Source organism: Cygnus olor, chromosome 19, assembly GCF_009769625.2.
Source record: "Cygnus olor isolate bCygOlo1 chromosome 19, bCygOlo1.pri.v2, whole genome shotgun sequence".
Classification (NCBI taxonomy): domain Eukaryota; kingdom Metazoa; phylum Chordata; class Aves; order Anseriformes; family Anatidae; genus Cygnus; species Cygnus olor.
Genome location: NC_049187.1, coordinates 10,233,583 through 10,256,990, shown reverse-complemented (window position 1 = coordinate 10,256,990; position 23,408 = coordinate 10,233,583). Strand labels below are relative to the sequence as shown.

The 23,408-nt window shown below is 40.5% G+C and overlaps 1 protein-coding gene and 2 long non-coding RNA genes across 16 annotated transcripts in view; 1 reads left to right on the top strand and 2 right to left on the bottom strand.

The window, feature by feature from the left end:
- The window catches only part of LOC121057342, a 35,614-nt gene extending 22,188 nt beyond the window's left edge, over positions 1–13,426 (bottom strand). The window contains exon 1 of the long non-coding RNA XR_005813764.1: positions 13,354–13,426. This is a non-coding gene — a long non-coding RNA (uncharacterized LOC121057342). The remainder of the gene's footprint in view (positions 1–13,353) is intronic.
- The window catches only part of LOC121057335 (spermatid perinuclear RNA binding protein), a 69,551-nt gene extending 54,406 nt beyond the window's left edge, over positions 1–15,145 (top strand). For 5 of the 14 annotated variants that reach the window (XM_040531325.1, XM_040531319.1, XM_040531316.1 and 2 more), the window contains exons 17-18: positions 390–434; positions 5,738–6,733. In XM_040531325.1, the coding sequence (XP_040387259.1) occupies positions 390–434; positions 5,738–5,832 (140 nt within the window). In that variant the 3' untranslated portion in view covers positions 5,833–6,733. The other 9 variants (XM_040531322.1, XM_040531321.1, XR_005813759.1 and 6 more) reach the window with 8 other exon arrangements.
- Positions 15,146–17,733: 2,588 nt separating this feature from the next.
- Positions 17,734–21,087, bottom strand: LOC121057330. The gene is made up of 3 exons (XR_005813754.1): positions 20,290–21,087; positions 19,367–19,479; positions 17,734–19,242 (listed from the first exon to the last, which is right to left on the bottom strand). It is a non-coding gene; the product is annotated as an uncharacterized LOC121057330 (long non-coding RNA).
- Positions 21,088–23,408: the final 2,321 nt, after the last annotated feature.

Sequence of the window (23,408 nt, the reverse complement as noted above, 5' to 3'; positions counted from 1 at the left end):
ACGTGGTATCTGCCACAGGCACCTAGCATTCCCCTCTTTATAATGCAAGTTGAGGAAGATGACTGTTCTCTGCATCAGACTGTATTTGTACTTCAGGGGTAGTATAAGCAAATATGGGATGTGTGACTGGATCATGCCAACTCCGTGCTCCGACATTACAGACTCGAGAGCTGAGGTTTAAGGAAGTCACTGGGTAGCTTGTTTGTTAAGACACTGTGTAGAAGGATTTTAGTGTTTCAGCAGTTTTCACATGCATTAATGTGAGTTTGGTTTTTCCGTGGTCCTTCTTTGTGTACCAGAAAGGGTCCCTGTGTATTGGTGAGCGAATACCAATTGTCTTCAGGTATCACAGGAAATGAAAACCCATTCCCCATCTGTTTATATTGCAGGCTATGGAGCACCATATGGGTATAGTACAGCTGCGCCAGCTTACGGTATGTATAGCCCAGTAATTAACAAAGTAGAAATTATACAGAAACCATTGTGCCAGTCCAAATGTGGCAGTCCAAGTTGGTTTAGGGTTTGCAGGAGAAACTAGAGATTAAAGCTCTTAAACCATGATGACAACACCTTGCCATAACCTTGTGGTTCTTTTTTGGTTGGAGTAGTTTTTTGCCTATGCTTTGCCTGATCTGTGGAAGGACCGCTTCTTCTAATTGCCTGTTCCCTTTCATACTGAAACTGAACTGAAGTAGTTTTCTTACTTTTTACAGCCAATCTGTGCTCCATTCAAAGACTACCTAAGGGCCTATGTCAGCAGCTCTGAGCAATATTTATCTAAATGGCTTTACAAATAATTGGCAATGTTTGTCTACAAGTTTAATTGGCTTGTGGACCAAGCTCCCCTAGTGCTGTCAACTCTGTGAAATAATCTCTGATACAGTAAAAGTCTACGTGCGTACAATCCCATCCCCGCCCCACCCCGCTCCCCCTGCTGCAGGCTAAACCACTGCTGCTTGGGACAAGCAGAATGATTTTGTGTAGTTTATATCGCTGGTGATTAGACTGCAAGGAAGCTAGGATACGGTAATTTGCCACGATGATTTTACTAAGAAGCATAGTGAAATTAGGCTGGCAAAGCATTGGTTTTGTTAAGACTGTAAAATAAACTAAAAATCAGCAATGATGGAAAGGTTTTTCTTACCTCAGCTTCTCCCTACCCACCTGCTTTTTTTTTTATGCTAGACTAACAAAGTGTATTTACCTCTAACCGGCCCTTTTGGTTACTTTGAATGAGGTTTATGTGGCAATGGGAGCAAAGCAGTTTGGAGTCAGTGATACGTCCTGGCACACACAAAAAAAAAAAACACACCTGCGCCTACCAGAACCCATCCCACCGTCCTCTCCTGTCACAGGGCTGGAGGGAAATCCTGCTACTCAAATGACAATAAGTACATTTCAAGGCCTGCAGTTTTTTCATATGGGAAACTGAGATTGCAATTTCCTACTCATTTTCTAGCTTTTGTAGTATTTGTAATACTTATTCCTCTCTAATTTGTATAGCTTTTATAGCTTGGGCAATACCAACTCCCCTGATAGCATTATAAAAGTTAGAAATATTTTCAAATGTTTATTTCATTACTTTCTTTTAGAGGTATGAGCTATAAACAACAGAATGCTGCCGCTTTATTGAAAACATTCCCTTTGCTTGACTAAGACCAGCCGGCCCTATTCTGTACTCCTGCAGTGGAGAGGGGAAGTACAATGGGCCAATGGGCTGCACTTAACAGTGGGAATTCTCCCTTCAAAATATAAGCAAACCTCACTAGTTCTGCAAATCCTGCCCTGTTGACCGGCCAAGTGCTTTGACAAAATGGCAGCTGACAGCTGTGCTTTCCTACTGAGTGTGCTCTGCATTGTCTTCTGTGTTGTATTACTGAAAATAGAAGGAATAGCTATTTGTTTTTCAAGGAAAAATCAAAGGAAGTTTAGTTTATGGCTTACTTCATGGCATGGATTTTTAAAAAACCTCTTTAGTTCTTTCCAAGCTGTAGTGACTGGCTATAACCAAGATCAGTGGTATATGCATATGCGTATTTTTACAAGCCAGGGACTTGCAGTGACGTAACATGAATCCTTTTGTGGCTGAAGAAGACGGTACAACTGTTATCAGTGCTCCTGCAGCATGAGTTTTACTTACAGCTTTTTTTGCCTTCCTTCACTCCTTCTACTTTGTGGTTTTTTTTCTCATGATGCGTATTTTGGGAGCTAGATTTTAATCAATTAACTGTGTATATGTGACATATCACTGACTTCAAAACACTGTGGAATTGAATGCCCCCATTTTTCACATAAAGAGTTTCTGTTTTTAATGTCTTATGATTGTGATGCAAAGTACTGGGATAATGCTTTTTGGCTGTAAGGTAAACATGTCTCTTTGCCTTTGTAAGCTGTTGCATGTTGGGAAACTTCACTTTGATCATCTGGTGCTCTGGAATACCTGCTGTTGCTGCTTTGTGATTTCTAAATGGACACATAGGATAAATACTAGAATTTAAATAGGAAAGAATTATTAAAAAAAAAAAGCATTTAATTGTGCAGAAGCTTGTGAGGCCACAAGAACTCTGTAATAACCATGAAATCAGGCAAATATTAATCTTTCTAGATTTGCCACTTCAATACAGGATAGCAAAAGCAAAATAAAGCAGCAGATACAAAATTTACTGTAGGTGCTGGATTATTTGGCTGATCTATGTGGATGCTTATCAAAACTGCTGGACAGTTTCCCTATGAATTTTCTTTTATGCATAGCAGTTCCTGTCAAGAGTATCTGCAATTGTTACTGGCCTGTGACATACGAACACAGAACAAGGTAGTAGAGATTAATTATCATAAAGATTATGAAATAGCTTCAAGTCCAATCTCTTTTTAACAAAACACACTCTATTTTTGAGACTACTGCTTGCTTTAATTTTAACAAACACTGGGACAAAAATAAAAGCAAACTTTAAGCTAACCATCTGTCTGAAATAGTACAAAGTGTTGAAGTGTTACTGTTTATGGGGCCCTGTACCCTAAAGTCACATTGACTGATTTGGAAAAGGTTAATGAGAACACTACTGTAAGCTCATATCTGACTTTCTTGGATCACTGAACTTATTTGGAGTCCTCTCCCTTTTTTCTCTCTGTAGGTTTACCCAAGAGAATGGTTCTGTTACCAGTTATGAAATTCCCAACTTATCCTGTTCCCCACTACTCATTCTTTTAGCAAATGGCAGAAGCTAATTCCTATTGATTGAACAACACAGTACAGTGCAGAATGTTAGAAGAAAAAAAGCCTTTTTATCCTGTTTTCTTTGAACACATACTTGAGCAAACTCATTTGTAAAGAAACATCTTTTTCCTACTTTTTGATTTTAACAAATGCAAATTTAGTTCTCTAAAACTTGAAAAAAATGTTCTGTGAAATGTTACCTCATTTTCAAATAACTTATACCAGCCTTCTGTTATAGGGAAGAACTAGAAGCTTAAATCTTACGTTTTAAATGAAGTATCCGATTATGTAAAATTAAATTTGTGAAGGATGTATAGAATATAAAACACTGATCACAAATAAACTGTTTTGTTGTAACACAAGAGTACTGCCTGTTTCCTAATGCAGTCACACAGATTCAGTTAGTGACCTGTACTTGTTGTAGGGTTATTTAATGCAGGGCATAGTTCTTTAAAAAATTATAAAAATAAAAATAAAAAAATAGAAACTTCAGTTAAAATATAACTTTGTAAATATTATGGTGTGTAATAAACTTAGTAAAATATGGGTTAAATATTGTTTTATTTTATAGAGCTAAGCATCAGTATGTGAGTTTCCTCAGAATCTTTAAAATCAGCATCCTGTAACTCTCAGTGACTTGAGTCTTAATCATCAAAGAAGGCTTTTCATTTGTACACAGAATACTGAAAAAACAAACAAAACAAAGGGAATTAATCCTAGACTGTCTCTTTGTATTAGGTTACATTCTGTGAAATACATATTAAACAAAGGAAGTTCCCACAGAAGAGCTCATATAATTACAGGGATACACAGTTAAGTCCGTATTGCCCAGAGAAAGGACGTCAATAATGTTACAATCTTGTTCTTTAGAGCTCAAAAGCTGCTTGTTTTCCTTTCTTTTGTTTTTCACCAAAAAAAATAAAAATAAAAAATTGCACTTGTTCTTGTGGCCTTCTTCACTTTTAAGATTGTCTGCCCACCCTTGATTTTCCATTCACCATTTTTGCAGAAAGCATTTTAGTTGTCAATCTTGTATTAAAACAAAGGGTTCTCCTTTTTCCCCTTACGTTTACAAGAATCTAAAGCAGCAACAAGGTCCCCATGAAAACTTGCTATTTAATTGTCCCAGTTCTTGTTGAGTGCTGCTGTGGAAAGTGACACACTTCAGCCATAGGCCAGTACTTTTCTTAAGAGTTGGTGCTCGAACCAAAAGAATTTCCTTTCAGATAAGGAGTGGGTGCACCTGTCAAATTCCAGGACAGGCCCCAGCTCCGTGCTGGCTCCATGTGTTTTAGACTTCTGCAGAAAAACTGCTGTGGGCTCTACTGAGGGATTCAAGTAGTCTTTATTAAGGTATCACCCCCACAAAATAAGTAGCGTTGCTGGTTGTATTTCTCTACTCTTTCAAGTTGCTTTTCAGGAGGTTTGCTTTAGTTCATGCTCTTTTCAAGACTGCCTTTATACACTCTGTTCTCCAACAGATTTTGCTGTCGAGGCAGGGGGGAGCTATATTTATGAAGGGGGTGTAAGAACAGTGCTTAAAGCCATGTAAAGTTCCTCCTCCCTTTCATCACCCATTACAGGGAAAGAAATATTAGAACAGCATAATAAGGGGCAGCTTATTTAACAAGCTGCTCTTCTTGGAATTAACTGCACCTGTTAAACTAATATTTATGCTTAGAACTGTGTTCATATCTTACATGGTTTTCCTTCTGACATAGCTCTCGCTTTTGTTTGGTGTTGGTGGTACTTTAATAAAAAATGCAGCTCTACTGACAAGTAGCGGTGAGCCTGCTGTTCTCATCCATGCGACAGTGCTGAAATAAAGAGCAGGGTCTTGGGGATGTAATCAAATTGAGCGGTGCTCGTAAATCACCAATACATTTTGCTGGCCTATGGATGAAAGGAAGCCATCACGGAGCAGAAAAAGCATGGCTGATAAGAGCCCGTTTTTGTTAATAAAATATTCATTAAAGGAATCTTTCCTCTGCACACGTTCCACCCCCTCCCACCCCTCTTTTGGAGTTCCCCTGATTGGCAACTGTTTTCTTTTTTCTTTAATCCCTGGATTTGTAAAATTTCTAACAAAATATTGTCTGAACCAATTCTATACAATAAACATTTGTATGCCAAATAACTTGTTCCTTATTTCAAAAACAAGGAGGGCGCTATGCTCTTTTCCAACATGATGGCAGTCATTTCAGATGATTGATAGAAGTCTTTTTTTTTTTTTGTCATTTGTTGGGAGTTACTAACCACATTGTAAACTTGCCCCCTTGCTGCATATTTTACATTTCTCTGCTTTACTGAAAATATGAATGAGCTGTCAGTTCTTTGTTTAGAAAGTGGTAACCTTGGAAGTGTTAGATATTTCAATACCTTCAAAGAATTAGAAGTGCCCATTTTACAATGAAAATTCCACTTGCAGCTGAAAGAGCAGAGAAATTTAAATGGAGCTTTAGCTTCAGCCATTCTCTGAAATTAACATGAAATTTTTGCTTCTCTGCTCTTTTCCCACTGTAGGTGGTTTTTTCATTGACAGTCCCTATTGCCAGCCTCTCAGCATCGCACCTTTTATTATTCACTTGGGCCCTCAAGATTTCTTCTCTGACTTCTAGAACCATCAGGTTGTGTGGCTCCAAATGGCATTTTGTACATGTCTTAAAAGCAAGAACAAAAGTGGCTCGTTTTGAGGTTTCTCAACTTCAGACATGGAATCTGAGGTTTTTTTTTTTTTTCTTTTTTCTCTCAAAAGTGTTTCTCACTTTTTGAACTTTGTTCCATTTAATGAAAAGCAATACTTACTTCAAGCCACAGTCCTTTCTTTGGGTACATAGCAATAGATGTGTATATACTTCTGGTTATTTCTTTACACTAGAAGGGAAGGGGGGGGCAACAAAACAAGACTTTAAACCTCGCAGGGTGCTTGCTTTAAGCAGTGAACCCACATTTACTTTCACTATTGAAGTATTTCAGAATTTTAATACTATGACTGTATTTGCATGTTTCCTATAAAAACTGCTACGAACAGTTGCAATGGTCACTCTTGAAGCAGTAGTGCTTTGTACCATTGTACATGTCAGCAGACATGAAATGTAGCAAAAAGCTGGAAGAAAAAATAGTCTATTTTTCTCCAAAATATAACTAAATGTTATTCTTTCTCTCTCTCTCTCTTTCTTTACCACATCGTTAATATGAGGCACAAAAAGGGTAGGCCTGAATTTGACTTTGAAATAGTTCTTCTGTGTCTCTTAAAATCATCACCAAATGATAGGAAATTGTACTATTTGGTAAATCTTCAATTCAAAATCCTCGCTTCTCTAAATTTACTAGTGTGTTTGTTTTTTTTTTCTCTTAAACTTGTATGTTGATATTCTGAGATTGTGAATCAGTAATCAGCAATAACTGAAAGGTAAATGTCTTTGTTTATTTAAATGGTATTGGAACATCTGTATGTTGCAGTTAAGACTTTTAAGCAATTTTCAGCAGGTTAATACCACTTTATTCTCATTCTCTCCGGACCTCCATAGCCATATGCACTTGTATAAAATAAGCAGAAATGTAATGACTGTAAGCTGAGATCGTGATGTAAAAGGTAAGAAATTTTATTTTAAGCTTAAAGAATATTTTTATTGATTTTTTCTAAAAATCTCACATACCTGTGACAATCTTGTATATGGCAGATTTTTATTATGTTTTGTGTAACTCTAAACATTCAAACAAGTAATATGCAGTTTTGGATTCCAACTTCATGTTTTTCAAGGCCACTTCAAATATTCCAGTTTCAGTTAAAAATATATATATATTTCTTAACACTTTTAAGAAATAGTTTGGTTTTATCAACAGACTGTTCTTCAAATATCTTTCTCTAGCATAGCCTAAAAAGCTGTTTTGATACTGCTATGTATCAGGCACCGCATTCCTTGCATACTTGTGGAAAACATTTAGGTAGGTACTAAAGCCTGGCCATGGCCCGCACTGAAAGCCATACCATGGTTACCGTTATGTGAAATAAAAATGTGAAGTGTAATTTGTGGTATTATCTAACTAACAAGAGAGAAATTATTTCCCTAAACTAGTAAAGCTGAACTCCAAACTGAGAATGAAAGACTTTGATGATGTTAGAGTTTAAATCTGCAGAGATCAAATTACATTAGGCCAAATTAATTCATGAAGCAGCCAGGTTTGCTTTCCTCTTGTGGGTGCAGTGGGAGGAGAGGAAGGCAGGCAGGAAAAGATTTAACTCTGCATGAATAAATTGTTTGGCTGTAGTTTTCTAAAGCTAGAAATTAAGATAGGGGCATCCGTAAATAATTATTTTCAGTTCTGTAGTAAATGTTTTAGATGATATTTTACTTGGTGTAAAATGATTTTGGATTATGACTTATATGGTGCACATGATATGTGTAGTTTTAAAATACTTGGTTTTTTAATTTGCATTTATATAACCTTACATTATGCAAGATTGCATAGCACAGTACTGCACAACTGCAGTACCTGCAGTACTTGAAGTTGCTGGAAACAACTCTTTTATATTAAAAAAGAAAAAAAAAAAAAAGGAAAAGGGTGGGATTGATGATGTATTAGCATTTTAGGGTCTCAATTCAGACATGAAAGCATTAAAAAACCCTGACTGATCACAGTTTATACTGATGTAAAACAGAAAAATACTTGGTATGAAATATGTAGTAAATCAAGCCTAAAGCTTGTTGTTTTGCATCAAAATATAACAGCAAAAATAAACTATATTTCTTTTTCAATACTGAAAATATCAAATTCAGTAAATAACTGCATGTGTAGGTTCTCCATAACTCAGGATATGTCTGGATAAAATACATAGGTTGATGTAGAAAAATAGCTGTCAAATATTGTTGGGTTTAGTAATGTTGGAGGAAACCCGATCTTGCAAGTGGCCTATGTATCTGCACCTGGAGAAATTAAGTTCAGGAACTTTACCAGTGACTTGCCCACTAAAGCACATAACTGTTTGATTACATTTGCAGGTGCAATTGATGAGCCATCAGAATGACCTTTCTGTTTGGTGGTGCAGATTTTCATCTGCTGTTATCTTCGAGGTATAAATATAGGGTTTGGTCTGAAGCTCACTTAATATTCAATTATTTGTTCAGCCTGTAAGGCAAAGCAATCCTGATAGTGGAGCAGCAGGCTGCTCTGTTTCCTCTGAAAGACAGTGTTTTATATGCTTCACGGCAACGTTAAGGCACATTATAATGAACTTCTCTTGAGTATTCCTTTTGTAGGTTTAACTGATGACAGTCTGACAAGCAGCTTATCTGTCCAGTTCAAGGACTGATTAATAAAATGTCTTGTTGACTTCTTTGATCTCTCTCTTTGTGGCCTGGATTTGGCAGCTTAATCCATTTGTATTGGTTTTCATCAGCACTGTTTTGACTGTGTATTTCCATATTTTTCTGTCATTACCCTCTTAACTCTTACAATCGTAAGCATTCTGCCCTTCTGCTTTTTTGACATTTTCACTTTCTTGGATCTTCTCCTCCTCTTTTTCAATGAAAAGATACTAAATTTCTTTGGTATATTTTTGCTCAGTAGGCAAACACTTATGGCCAAAAATTGTCCCCTTGACTTTGCTGCACGCCTTCGCAGTAGGATGGACACCATTTCCTGACATGAAGTACATGTTGTACTTAAAACTCCTAAATCCTGGTTTTGAAGCCATGTGGAATCAGTGACAAGACTCTACTGTGGGTGCTAAGACTTCCTAGGACTGTCTCATTCACGGTGGTACTTGAGCAAAACATTCACATGTTCTGAAACATCTTTCATGTAGGTTCCACAAGTGCCTAATACATTGGCATTTGAGAGAACTGTTACGGACTGCATTCTAACCAGTAGGTTTTAACCAAACCAAAATACCAGGCTATTATTTGATGAGTGAGTTGGATAACATCTACTTGATCAATGTTGCAACAGCCACTGTTTTAAGGCAGAATTAGAAACTGCTTTCTTTTGCCTATAACACTTGCAGGTTTCCTTTTAAAATCCACCTCACTAAGAGAATGGTCTGAAGTGCCTCTTCTGTGAGATTGAGGTCTGCTATTTGATGGCTACCGAGCTTTGTCTTTCTGGATATATGCAGCAGTCAATGTGGAAACCTGGTTCCATGTGCTTTGTGTAGCTGCTGCTATCTTTGCCAATTCTGCAGTACCATTTATGTGAAGCAAAAATATTTTACAGTTGGAATTTCTGGTTCATGGAAAAGAATTCTGAAAAAGTTCCTTTCAACTACTACATATAAATAGGACACTCGGGAAAGTCTGTATCTATTCACTTCCCACCTTAACTCTAGTTTTAGCTAACCAGATGCCAGTATATATTTTGGGAGATGATGTCTGGCACTTAAAGGATTAAAAGAAACCAGAGCTTTACAATGAAAAACTGACCTGCTTAGTGGGTTACCTGGACTGGAGATGAATGGCATTAACATTGACTTTGGACGAATAAATGTGAGCTTGGGTGGCCTGGCTGGTTGACATGGAGGGAAGTGAGGCTATTTACAGAATTGCGAGATTAAAACACAGGCTGTTCCATTGTTCCAATAGCGTTTATTTGCTTTTAGCTGTTCTGGCATACAAATCCACAATCACACACAGTGGATTTCCCTTTCTAACAGATTGGATTTTCTGGAACCATGTGAGGGAGAAATGTATAAGCAGCCTGTTGAGTTGTCAGATTGGTATCTGAAGTGGCCGTGCAGGACAGCAGTCTTCACAGATGGAAACCTCTAAGTACAGTATACTGCTAACCATACCTCAGCATTTTTCTTCCTGATGGTTGAGTGGCAGCTGGAATGGTTGTCATTTTCCCGGATAGGAAACTGTGACTTTTGAAGAAATAACATATTTAACAAGGGAACTTAAATCCTACTTTGCCAGCCACATGAAATTTCTACAGGCATGTTCTGTCTACAGACGGGTTTAAGGCAACCAGATCGCTTTGGAAGAAAAGTGTTATCTTGAGCTAGTGTCTCAATTGTACATGATACAAACACCATAGAAAAATCTGCCTAAACCTTTTGAGACATAATTCCATCACCATCCTTTGCTTGAAAGCCTTTATGTTAAAGCACCAGGGTTGAATGACTGTGAAAGGACTTGGCGAGCTGAAAGCATGGCACATGATGCTTCCTGCCATCGTATCCTCTCTCTGCCAGTGCTTGCTGTCTTCTTTAAGTGTGCATTCTGGAGCTGGAACATGGTGACCTTATTCCTGGGCATTGAGCCATACGGATGGAGGCCAGCCTATACCCATGAAGGGACTGTGTAACACACGGCCTCTGTTGCCCAAGCAGTTTCTGTTGGACACAGTACACAATCCAGCCCTCACAAAGGCAATTTAGTGCCTGGGTAGGTGGTTCCTAATCTGTCTAATTTGCTGTCATGCAGCCAATGTGAGTTAATTAGATGATTCAGCAATTGTCGTGGCTCCCAGTTAATGTGCTGTAAACCCTGCTGCCCTAAGTTTCACTGGAGCAGCATACCTTAGTTTCTGTGAGTGCTTCCCGCTGCCTTTTCTGATCTTCTCTAGCGTCCCAGTAAATAACCAAGTCTCTAAAGTTACAGAATCTTTATGTAGCTGTTTCTAGATTGTTGAGAATTTCTAATCAGCCAATGAAAAGCTTTAGGGAACAAGTTTTCCTAGAAACTTATTAATGTGCCAATGGACTATTTTTACTCATGTGCAAACATCTGTGAGAAGTATTCTGGTATCTCTGATCACTTGAAAGGGCACTAGTACTCCTTCTTTAAGAATACTTGCCTTCTGGCAGAAAAAAATAGATTTAATGTTTGTCTTAATTCTAAGATTATTTGTGCCTTTTTCCTTTCATTGGACTACTAAGAGAAATTTCCCTGACCACAAGTTTCTTGCATTAATAGGAAGTAGAAAATGAAGGAGGAGTGGCATGAAGACTTTTCAGGTGTTCCAGGAAAAAAATCTCGTTTGTTGGCTGTTCAACTACGGGACATCAATCTCCTGGCAATTCTAAAATGCCAAGATAGCAATAAATGTGAGCAGCTTCAATGTACTATCCTTGATCCAATCCAGCAATGTCCTTGGAGAACGAGTCTGACAGTCCCTGTGTTTTCAGTCACTGATCTCTGACAGAAAGTGTAGAAGCACACGGGTCCCTTGCTTCATTTTTAATTCTCCATCTGTACTACAAGAGTCCATGGGTCATCACAGTCTAGTGATGAGATTCCCAAACATCTCACCAGAACTGTGTAAATTAAGAGCTAGCACAACATTATAGTATTTCAGTCTTAGACAAAATTCCAAGTTTCCCTCTGCATCCTTTGCTCTGTAGGCAATACAATACAATCATTCTGTATTAGAACTTAGTGCCTTTAGATAAATTCTCTGTAGTCAGTTGCTTGCTAATAAATAAAGGGAAAAATATGTCTTCCACCTTCAAATGAGTTCCAAGTCACATAAGCAGCTTACAAAAAAAGGCTCCTACTTCCTGAGGCTCTGGGAAACAGCACAAGAACTCTGCCAGGGCAGACTCTTTTGGATACATGATGAGATACACAAATATAAAGTTCAGACTGCTGTTCTCAGTCATGAATCACACTGGGGCCTCTCCTCTGGCAACAAAAGAATGAAAATGAGGTCTCTGCTGGCCTTACAGAGAAGTTCTGTTAAGTACAGTTGTACTGTCTTAAGAACCAGTAACTGAGCTTGAATTTTCAGGACACAGACCCTCTCAAGCGTCCTGCTGGAAAAAACTACGGAAAAATTAGATACTTTGCTGACTTGTTTAAAGAGATGCAAAGGTATATCATAGTTGCAGCTGCTATCCTTAGAATATAGACAGCTTGTCTAACAGTTCATTGGTTCCAGCCTTCTGTTTTAGCAGATCTGGTTTGCTGTGAAACTGAGCCCTACTGTAAAGTGGAAATTCTGTCACAGTCATTTTAGAGCAATTCACTGAAGAAACTCAGCACTGGAGTCCCACACTTACAGGTTGTGGCAGCAGTTTTCACCTCTATTTTCTTTTGAACATTAACCACTTAAGCTGGTAATTAAGTGTTTGACATTAAGAGAATTCACACCACAAAGCTGCTTTATTAATTAACCCCTGAAGTTATGTCTCCTTAGCTTAACTTCTCTCATCTAATTCCATACCTATCTGTGTGCAGGTTCTTTAGTGCCCCAAAACATCTTCCTGTTTCCCATTGTACTCACAGAAACAGGAGTGATTCAGTTACTTACGTGCAGCTGATGCTCAAGATAATAAAACAGCATGAGTGGGATACATACAGACCTGTTCCTCTAGTCTGGTGTTTTCTAGGAGAGAAGATGCTCTTTCTGCTAGACCTGTCTAATACTGTGTAGGCAGTGCAATACCTTATTAAAAGAAGTTCTGTGAGCTTTTTAATAAAAAAAAGTTCATCTTATATTAAGATTTAAATTCAGTATTTTTTTCTCCAATTCCTGTGGCTATGTGAAAACATTCAGACTAAATGCTTACCTTGACACTTAAGAGGAGTTGAGTGATCTAAAGTGCTAAGTGGAGATGTGCAGTTCTAAATCAAATTTCTTATGTTGTATGTTGTTTTAACTTGTATTTGGTGCCTTAACTCTGTACAATCTAATGTTATCTATACTGTACCACAGGTAGTTTAGTGGGTAAGTGTATTTTAAGAGAAGTCATCAAGCTAGGCTACAGAAACTGTAGCAAGGACAAGCCTTCTCAGTGTGAGCTCTCCTGCATGTTTAATTAATAATCCACTGATAAACAAAACCTGAAGAATTTAAAGAGTATATAAAATTTTTAACTACAAATTGAGACTGAATGTATCCAATTTCCAACTTCAAAGGTTTGTGGCAATGAGATAAAGGTACAATCTCTTCTATGCTGTGTAAGTAAACATCAAACTGGCCAGAAGTGTGTGTTTGTGAAAACCTATGGACTCTTATCTTTACTAGAACAAATTGCACTAGAAGGTATTAACTGAATGTAGTTTAGAAGGGTATTAATAGAATGTAGTCGATTATCCTTTATCCACTGGTACAGGGGGCTTGGAATGAGTCAGATTTGCAGTTAATGTTTAAGTCCAAAACAGCATGGGGACTTAAGCCTCATTCCTCCCTCTTACCTGAATCTAGAAGCTCCAGGTGCCTTATGCTGCTTTGCAGTTTGCAAGGTGTAGCACAGCTTCTACTTGAACACACATTTGCTTGCTGAATGCACCTGGTCCTGGTAGAATGGACTGAGGCAAAAGAGAGAGAGAGAGAGAAGAAAACAATGAAGGTAGAGTGCTCTTCTCCAGTCTTAGGTTAAGCAGACAAGGAAGTTGCAGGGAAAGTTCCACTGCCTTTTCCAAGGCCATAAATACAGTCTCTGGAAAAAATAGGAGGTTTGTCTATTGTGGTAAATCAGCAGCCTTAGTACACTAAGAGCAATGAGGAAGAGGTATTGTTTTTCCAATAGCTTGTAAGAAATTAGGTAAGAGATTTAAGCTACCCATATTACAAGCTAAAAATCTGCTAGAGCAGATTATACTTTTTTCCTGCTTCAATAAACAGGTACAGGTTGGAAAGAGGAGGAATAGGAGCAATCCAATGAATCACAGAACAGTTTGAGTTGGAAGGGACCTTAAATATCATCTAATTCCAACCCCCTGCCGTGGGCAGGGACACCTCCCACCAGACCAGGATACTCCAAGCCCCTTCTTTATATCTAATCTAAAGCTACCCTCTTGTAGTTTAAAATTGTATTTGCTGATGCAGCGCTATCCGCAACAGGGAGACTCCTCCATGCAGTATATAAAGCATGCAAATGAATTTTGGCAGGGAAAGGAATACTAGTAGTAGTTTTCTCTAAAGGAATACTAGTAACTTATTGATACGATGACCACAGTACTCTAGACAACCTGCTTTGAAAAGAGCAGCACGGTAACAAGGGAAAGCTGATACTGCTCCCACTACTACATGTTGTAATGTACATACTGCAGGTCACTAATACTGGCATAACTAGTTATGACAAGATCAGTTCATCTTACCAGAAAAGCTTATTTTGACATTCTAGCTGCCTCTATTTTTTAAGCTACAAGGGAGTTAATTATAGCACAGATCTTTTTCTAAGGCAGTAGAGCGGAAGGTAAGTTTCAGCTTTGTGCTTCGAAGCTGCTGCAAGTAAGTTGATTAACAGTGTTCCATGGAAACAATCTGACGTACTTATTTATTTTCTTTGTGCTCATTTCTATGTTCTTAGAAAAGCACAAGCTTCTATAAGCATAATCAACACAAAGTTACTCAGGGTACCGTGTCATCTCAGCAGTGGACACCAACTTGCATCTTCAGTCAACAGGCACATATAAATCAAGCTTAATTAAGAGGAACAGAACATCTTGGCAGGTTTGCTTTACTACTGGCACTGTTACAATTTAATGATCTATGCATATGGAAATGTGTGTATTCCTGCACTCCCAGTATAAGTTATAGTTCTGCAAGATCATCCTGTAACAAAGTAAAATGTGTTTAGTGTAGAAACAAGTATTATTCCTTCATTATTTCCACAAAGGGCTGTTTATAAGCAGTTGCAAAGTGATACTACTCAAAGCAGAATAGCTGTGCGCTGAAGAACAGTAGTCAGCTTTTGGAAATTTAGCAGTGATATGAATTTAATAATGAAACAACTGTACCACACAGATTATTTCCTGTGTTTTCAAACTAGTATCCCTGCTTCCCTGCTCAAAGTAACAGGATAAAGACAAGTGTAGTTTTCCAATAACATGTATTGCATGGAAATGTACTGGACGAAAATGGAGGCTGTACTGCTGAGAGCATATTCTACTATACAGAGCCATTCTCTGGGCAATGCTGCATAATTTAAGAGTGGGTAAATATGCCTTCAGGGACAACACAACACCAAACAGATGTTTGTTTGTTTTTAAAAAAACTACACAAAAAAATCCAAAAAATCAAAAACAAAAACCAGAAAAAAGCCTTGAAGCTTTGTCCAGTCATATACCTATTCTTCCCTGAAAAAAAGAGACAGGTACATCCATACGTGCTTAGTGAGTTACAAACCAGGTAACACAAAGGCCCTTAAGGATGAGTGTTTTACAGATAGTCTCCTTTTGGCCAGAAAAGAAAGGAAGTTGACGCCGTCTTCCAGTTCCACAGAGCAGTGTCTTATTTCTGATCCTAACCCTAGAGCAGTATTTATTGATCAAACTGACTAAGCTTTTTAGGTCGATGAGCTCTCCGCAAAGCAATTCTGTTCTCCTCTCAAGCCTCTGCAGGGGCCAACAACTGGTGCTTAACTACTGCTTCCACTGCAGAATGTCACCTGTCCTCCAGCTGGCCCAGGCGTTCTGGGACACTTGCACTTCTCAGAGCAGCACTGCTGTGGGGGCACCCATCAGAAGCGCTGCAGTAACACAGCAGCGCAACCCCCGGTGGGCTGTATGCTTTCTCAAGTCCCACCCAGGTCTTAGTGACAAAGTTGAGCATGAAACCTGTACCGCCAAAACTCCTGCCCTTTAATGAGGACATCTATGGGAAGGAGATGTGAAGCTGGCGACTTTGAGGAAAGGTTGGTGTCTTCCAAGTCCAACTCATCTTACAAGCCTTTTTTTCCAAATGGTTGAGCTTCCATCCACTGTTCACCGTCCGTCTAATCAGTTCAAACAATTACTGCTAATTTGGGCTAAAATATCCCCCTTGTGTAACCCAAACTACCACCACCAATCCATCTGAAGAATTTTTTTAAACAAAGGGTCATCTGGCGGCAGATCACTGCTAAGAGTATGCATACTGCAAGGCAGACAGGAAATCTGGCAATGCAGTGCAATGCTTCTTTTCTGATGACAGTTACTCCTACAAGACAAGAAAAAGACTGAGGCAGTGCTTTGGGGCAGCGTTTCATGCTCAGCAAGTTTGCAGAGGGAAGGAATGCAATTCTATAAATCACTTGTACTGTATTTCTGTTTCTAGACTTGAATGAATTTCACTTTTCCTTTGTGGGTCAGCATAGTAAACATTAAAGAAAAGGACTATTTTTATAAATCTCTTTCACCAATAGAGAGGTCTGACCTGCAGCCACCAGATGGACTTAATTATCCATAGAGTACAGAGCGTTTATTTTTACACTAATATTATGTATGATATTGAATAATACAAAATATGGCCTTTGAACTATCTAAACCTTAAATCCTATCACCAAATTCCATAAATAAGTAATATGGTGGACAATTCCATCTTCCTTCCTAATAAATCTCCCTCTCAAAAGAAGTTACTCAGAAATAAATTTCCAAATGAAGTACAAGAGATCCTTGTGGTCTAATTACAGAATACTTTACAAATCAGGAGGCATCTTAAATATTTTTAATAAAGTGAGCTGTATGTACTCACTAGCTAAAAAAGCCTGCAAATGTAAAGTAACTGGAATGCTCTTTGGACATGAAGTTGCTTCCTCATGTGATGCTGTACCCAGTACACTTGGCTTCATTTGGCTTCTGTGTTGTGGTTTATATGCCAGCCACTGTTCTGAACTGTACACAACACCGATATTTGCACTGTAATCTTAATTCATTTGCCACTGATTGTAACCCAATGCTACGGACTTCTCTGTATATAAAACCATAACCATGTCCCATTTGCTTCCAATAGCACACAATAAAGGCTTATCTCTGTAAACGGGAATTATGTCCTTATGACTCTTTTTTTAATTATTATTTTTGTCTTCAGTGAGGAAACTGGCTTTAAGGATTTTTTGAAGCCTGGGGAGCCAAACCACAGAAGTCTGTTCTGCTTTAGGCAGGAGGCTAAGACAGGCTTCCAGGGCTACGGACTTATCAGAGGCAACTGTTAGCAAAGCTGTGTCTTAGAGATGGAAACGTAAAGCACATTTACACCGTCTGTACTGAGCGGAATGCCTTCCTTCACAAAGGTGAATAAAGTATGCAGGACTAATGTCTGACACGCACTGACGTTGTGAAGGGCTGCTGCACAAAAATACTGCTTGGTGTTAGCCAGTGGAAGCAGTAACAGAAAAGCTCAGGAAAGGCTGCAATGAGACTAGCCAGGAAAGCAAGTTGTACTGCAGAATAAAAACATTAATTTTCTAGCATGTAGTTAATTGGTAAAATGGGATGCTTATTTTCTTAAAATATAAATTGTACAAATGAAAACCCAGTGAAGTTCTTTCTCAAACTTCTATTCTCGTTCCCCTCCCTTCACTGCATTTCCTAGAACATTCAATTCCTGTGGTCCTGGTTTGCCCTCTGAGGTCTGGAGCAAACCCAAGGCACTTCCCTGTGCAGGGCCACTGAAGGCCCAGCTGAGGACAGTGGGAGAACTGTGTGCCTGTTTGCTTGAGGCTGCATCCCACGGCAGGATTTACTGAACATGCGTATGTCCAGGTGCCTGCAGTTAGAGAACACGCTTTTAGTCTAGAAACCAACATAGAGAAGGCGTTTTATCAGATGGCCTTAACCTTTCCTTCAAAGTCTTTTTATGGTCTGTAATTCAGCTTTTCAAGTCTAAGTGCAGAGCTCATTAATCAAATTCAGAGGAGCTCAACCTCGAGGAAGGTTTTAAAACCACTGTGAGCTGACTATAGTTGAGAGCGCTCTCAAACATGAGAATTGTGGAAACCCACGGCTTAGCATGTATGGCAATGGGAGTAAGACTCGGTGTGTGACTCCTGTTCTCAACAACACAGCGGGCAGCCACCTGAGTCTGCTGTTGTGAGGCAAACCAGTCAGTTGTGCACACGAGCTGTTGAGGGACCCCTGTGCCAAAACTGACTAAACCATGTTTCCTTTTAAAATGCAGAGCTGCATCAAATATTTAGCAAGTAAAAGCCATAAAGAACCGGCCTTAGTTAAGAAAACACCATTAACACTTGGCTGAAACAGAGGCCCGCTTTACCCTATGTATTGGCATCATACCGTGCCTCTGTACATGCTTAGTGCCGGCTGGCTTATTGAGAGGTCATTCAGAAAGCTACCTAAGGATTAGCATCGCAGAGGTGCCAGGAAGGCCGACAGCTCTTCAGCCGTAGCCTGACAAGTGCTGTTCAGTGCCAGCTAAAGAAATGCACTGGGCCCGCTCCAGGAGCTGGCGGATAGCTGTGGCTTCAGAGGAATGAAACAAGGGGTAGACAGGAGAGTGGCACACGGGAGGAGCAGTACGATTTGGTTCCAGATCAATAAGGGAGGCTAGCACGCCATCTTTCCTCCCTGTGAAACTGCCTGAGGTCACCAACTGATGTTTTCTGTCCTGCTGTAGCTAACCTGAATCTGCCGAGGCGGCTGCACAGAGCCTTGCTTAGAACAGAAGGCTGCTCGTCGTGGCCCCATGCACACAGTACTGCTCCACCTACTCCCCACCAAACAACCAAAAGGAACCACAAACGAGCACCCAAGTCTGTCTGCTTTCTCTCAGGATAACGCAATGTCTTTACCACGCCAGCACCCAGTGCCACCAAGCTGTGGCTGAAGGCAGGCAGGGAACTCTTCAGCAGCCCACAGTCGCTGGACTGCACCAGCCCCGTCCCTTGCGGGCACAGCACCGAAGGGACCATGCGGCAAGAACCAGCCACTTAATGAGCAGGAAGCCCGGTTTCTCTTGCTGCAATCAGCATCACCTTGAAACACTGTATTTGATACAGACAAAACTGAATAAATGATTTATTGACTGATGTCCATGTAACTAGCAACCCAGCTTGTCGCTTCCACGTGGCCTGATGCATCTCTAAACCTGCCCCAAAATTCAGAGAACCAGCTCTAGTCTCACTGTGCAATAAACACACAACAACAAATAACGCACATTCTGTGTCCTACTGCCTCTTAATTTATTGATGCAGTTTGATTTATCCAGGCATCAGTTCCCTTTCCTCATGAATACAGAACAGGTCCCAGCTGCAAATTTTTGTCCCAGGCAGTGGGGATGCTGAAGGCTCCTATTTACTCAAAAGCACGCTTACAGCCTGTGTACAGCAGCCATCCCTCACAGTGGTCTCCTCTAATGCTGGTCTGTTTCAAGAGAACTGGAAAATGGTAAGGAAAAGCAGTTAATGCAGAGTGGAAGTAGAGATCTTGACAGTGCCTCAAACAAGGATGTCTATCTTCCCCAGGCTCACAGATACCTTCCACAAACCTGCTAGAACACAACTCATGCTGCCAGGTTTCCTTGACAAAAATCAGAAGGCTCTTGGTTCGGCATTCAGGTCTCTGAAAACTTCCAAAGCCAGCAGTCTGAGCCACGCCTCCCTGCCAGCAGAGACAGGCAGCTTGGTTACAGCCCCCACGTGTCACTCACTGCAGACGTAAGCATGGGAGCAACCCGTATTGTTGCACAGGGAGCACGCAAGAAGCCCGACCATGGAGCTACCCACTGGATGCCAATGTAGCGCTCGAAACGTCATCCTCCATACAACTTCTGCACTCTGCATCAGGCCCACCACCGAGCCCCTGCTCTCCCCAGTGCCGCGCAATCTCCCTCACCGCTGCACAACTCCCGACCAGAATTTGAGGCTTACTCAAGTACCACCCATCCTCACAGGGCTAGCTGTCAATAAGTCACAACTGTAATTTCTTCACCATGCCTGTCCCCTCTGCCAAGCTAGCACCAATTCTTTCTGAACAGCACCCCTGCTGTGAGAAGAGAAATGTCACCTCGCTTAATTGCTCACCACTTAATGCTGACTTTGGTCCTCTGCTGCAGATTGAGTTCCAGCAAGTCAGCTAGAAAGAGCTCTTTCCCTCTTACCAAGCTGTAAACTATCTTTCCCTTTTTTCAGCCCAGTCCTTAGTACACTCCACTGAAATAAACTGGAGCTGCTAACATTTTCAGGGCCCTGGATTCATCCCCGCTTTGGGTTATATGTCCCAGCAGATCTGTAAAGGTACAAAAAGCCTGCGTGCGCTCCTGTCACAGCAGTACAAAAAGGCCCTTTATTGCTCCAGATACGAACACAGAGCAAAAACCTAAAGAGGCCTTTGGATCCCCAAAAAGGGTCACACACCCTAGCGCAACTCACACTTCCCTCTACTGCCCCTTCCTTAGGTGCTGACACACACCAAAGATGGGATGTCCTGCTTGCAGGAAGAACAGACTCAGCCCCCTGCTCATTATAAGTTATTCAAAAAGGATTTTTTTTAAACTGGGCAATTCTGGTTACAGCAGAAGACAAACTACAGCTCAAGTAAATCAAATGACGTTGCCCTGCAAAGCAGTTTCAGACTCCTACATTGTGACACTGCAGGGCTTGGCGTAGCAGAATCACTGCATGCAGCACAAAGGAAGCCTGGGGACAGGGCTACGAGTTGCAAAATGCAGGTCAGTTATCCCGGTTTTAATGTAAGATGCTGTTAAATGCTGAAGATATACAGCTTCCTGTGCCTGCAGCCTGGGGACTGCAGAGATCTGTGGGTGCCTCAGTTTCGGCAATGAATAAACAAATCTGAAAGACAAAGGTGAGACAAGTCCCAGTGACCGGAGGAAGTATGAAGAGAGCTTTCTCCATCTACTGTCTGTCACATCTACTGTTAATACAGTTATTCAAAAAACCTTTCTTATGCTGGTTAGGATGAAAGGTTTAAAACCCCAGACAAGTAGCCTGGTCCAAAGTGACTTGGAGGGCTCTGTTTCTGTGTGGTCTGAGAGGAAAGGTGCTTCAGAGAAAGCCAGGAGCCAGTCTGCAAGCCTCAGCTCCACCTGCCAGGTCTCATTCAGGTCAATTTATCTCAGGAAGAGCGAAAGCAGAGCCCTGCCTGCGCTGTGCCTGGCTGAGGAGTGATTGCTCCTACACAACAGCTTTGTACCTGGAGACGGAAGGCACAGAAATCAATAAACCATGCCAGTGATACCACAATGTAAAAAAATAAAATAAAATAAATAAATAAAACCTGTCCCTCATGGCTCTAGCTGTACAGAAAGCTGAGCATCACAACTTCTTTGCCCTTATACCAATCTCTCGTTCTCTCATTTTTCTCTGCATACAGCTGAGCTCCTTAAAGGAGGCATCTGTTTACAACACCCAACAGAAGCCCAATGGAACTGGTCCACCAAGGCTGGGCTGCATGTCCGAGCAGCTATCTCAAGATATTTTACGCTCTATTTATTCTCTCACCTTGCTTGCTATGTTCACAAAGGGCATAAGGATTACTCAGGGCTGTCTGGGACTATGACCGCCTTGTTTCATTACTGGAGCAAAGTACAAATTAAACAGCTGAAGGAAAAGACAACATCCTCCCCGCAAAACTTACAGAACAACAGAACGGGCCAGACTAGCGCACACTCAGACTAGGAAAACGAAGCAGTGTTCAAGTGAAAGATGATGAATAAATTAAATTCAAACATGTTACACCGATCTCCCTGGGAACAAATGAATGAAGACTTGGACAAGATTTAGAGCTTTCCAGTTATGCTACTTACCAGTGGCCTTCTCACTCTGCCCTAACCATGTGAACCAGCAGAACCTGCAACATCTAAAGACATTCAAATGAGCTCAGAGCGGGCTGCTGAGCAGCTACCTGACTCTAAATGCAGTCTGTTACTGTACTGCTGAGACTGACGGCACCCAGGAGCTCTACAGTTTGCTGTTCATGTCTGTGCTAGCAGCAGTCATCTCATTCATAATTCACAGAAGTCTGGCACGGGCTTCCATAGCCCCTCTGGCATGCTGGGGTTTTCACCATACCATGCAAAAAGCACTTTAAGGAGATGCACAGCCATCACCTCTTAGGAACACCGTCCCTTCCGCTCCCTGCTAGACGAGATCTTGTTCCACAAGTGATTCTCAGTGGGATTATGCAGCAGCCCTACTACGTCCTGGGCAGGTGGAGAGCTCAGACGCACACTACTCTGTAACAGCCTTCATTCTCCTCCTCTTCCTATCCATTTGATCTGGCACATTGTTATTAAATTACCATAAAACCACTTCTTTAAACTAGCACAAGCCTTCAGGGCACAGAAGACATTAAGTCACTTCCCTCTTTTCTTGTCAGCCAAGAACTGTGCCAAAACCACAATGGTTTTCTACAGTATTCTAAAAGAACTGATAAAAAACTTTCACACTGTGAAAGCTGATAGCAACACAGCTCTCAGCCTCATCTCAGCAAGTATTTTACTACCTTTTCTCATGCACAGAAGCTGAGTGAAATCTGCAGAGTTTTCTTTTCCCTACGTGGGATAAACTGACCACACAATAGATCAGAAAACCTCATCAGGAATCATTCCAGTGTCACCTCCCAAAGTTCATTTATCAGCGTGGCTCTGAGGCTCCCCCTTACCCTGATCACAGACAACTCTGTGCATTAACAGATGCTCACAGCAGGGAGTTTAAACACACAACTTTGATGTATTCATGGTTTTACACTAACTGCGCACTCTGCATGAGGGTTTCTGCTTCCTATCTGGCAGGCTGCAAATCTCATCACTTCTGCACCTTCTGGCATCTGAGAGTCCGCAGCGGCTGTGATTCTACCTGAAGCACTACAGAACCTTGCCAAAAATCAAGACATTTGTCATATGAGCTGTTGATAAGGAGAAACTCTGCAACCTTGGAACAAAAACAGTGTGCTCGTTTCTATAAAACAGGCTATACTCTAAGGAGTTACCACCTCTGGAGACAGCCACGTACAGAGTTAACCTGCACATGGAAGGCCCATACGGCAAGATCACGGTAGAGCAAACAGCTTAGGCCACATCACACTAACTAACTCATCACTAAAGCTGATTAAAAAATACTTTTGTCTTAACATTTTAATTAAGCTAATTTTTTTTTATCATATTCTGTTTTTTCACCATAACGTGATAAACTTTTGCTCTAGCATGCTCTGCCTCATATCTCAAGCAGTACTATTAAAGCAAGAGAGCAGCTGAAAGACTTATCCATACTCTAAGCCAAGTCCAAGATGTACTACAAATACATCTCACAGATTTACTTCATACATACTTAAATTTAATCACACTCCATCCCAGCAGATCTTTTACATACAGGGATATAACAACACAGCTTTCAGAACAGAAACTCACAGGAGACTAACATGGAATGTCCTAGTCTTGTAACTACCTCAGGTTATCTCACAGATTGTACATTTTGGATTTGCTCAAAGGAAATGAGGGTTCACACAGAGGCTTTTGTTAATGCTGAGCACCTACTATCCTCAAATTCCTTGGAAAATTCCAGACCTAA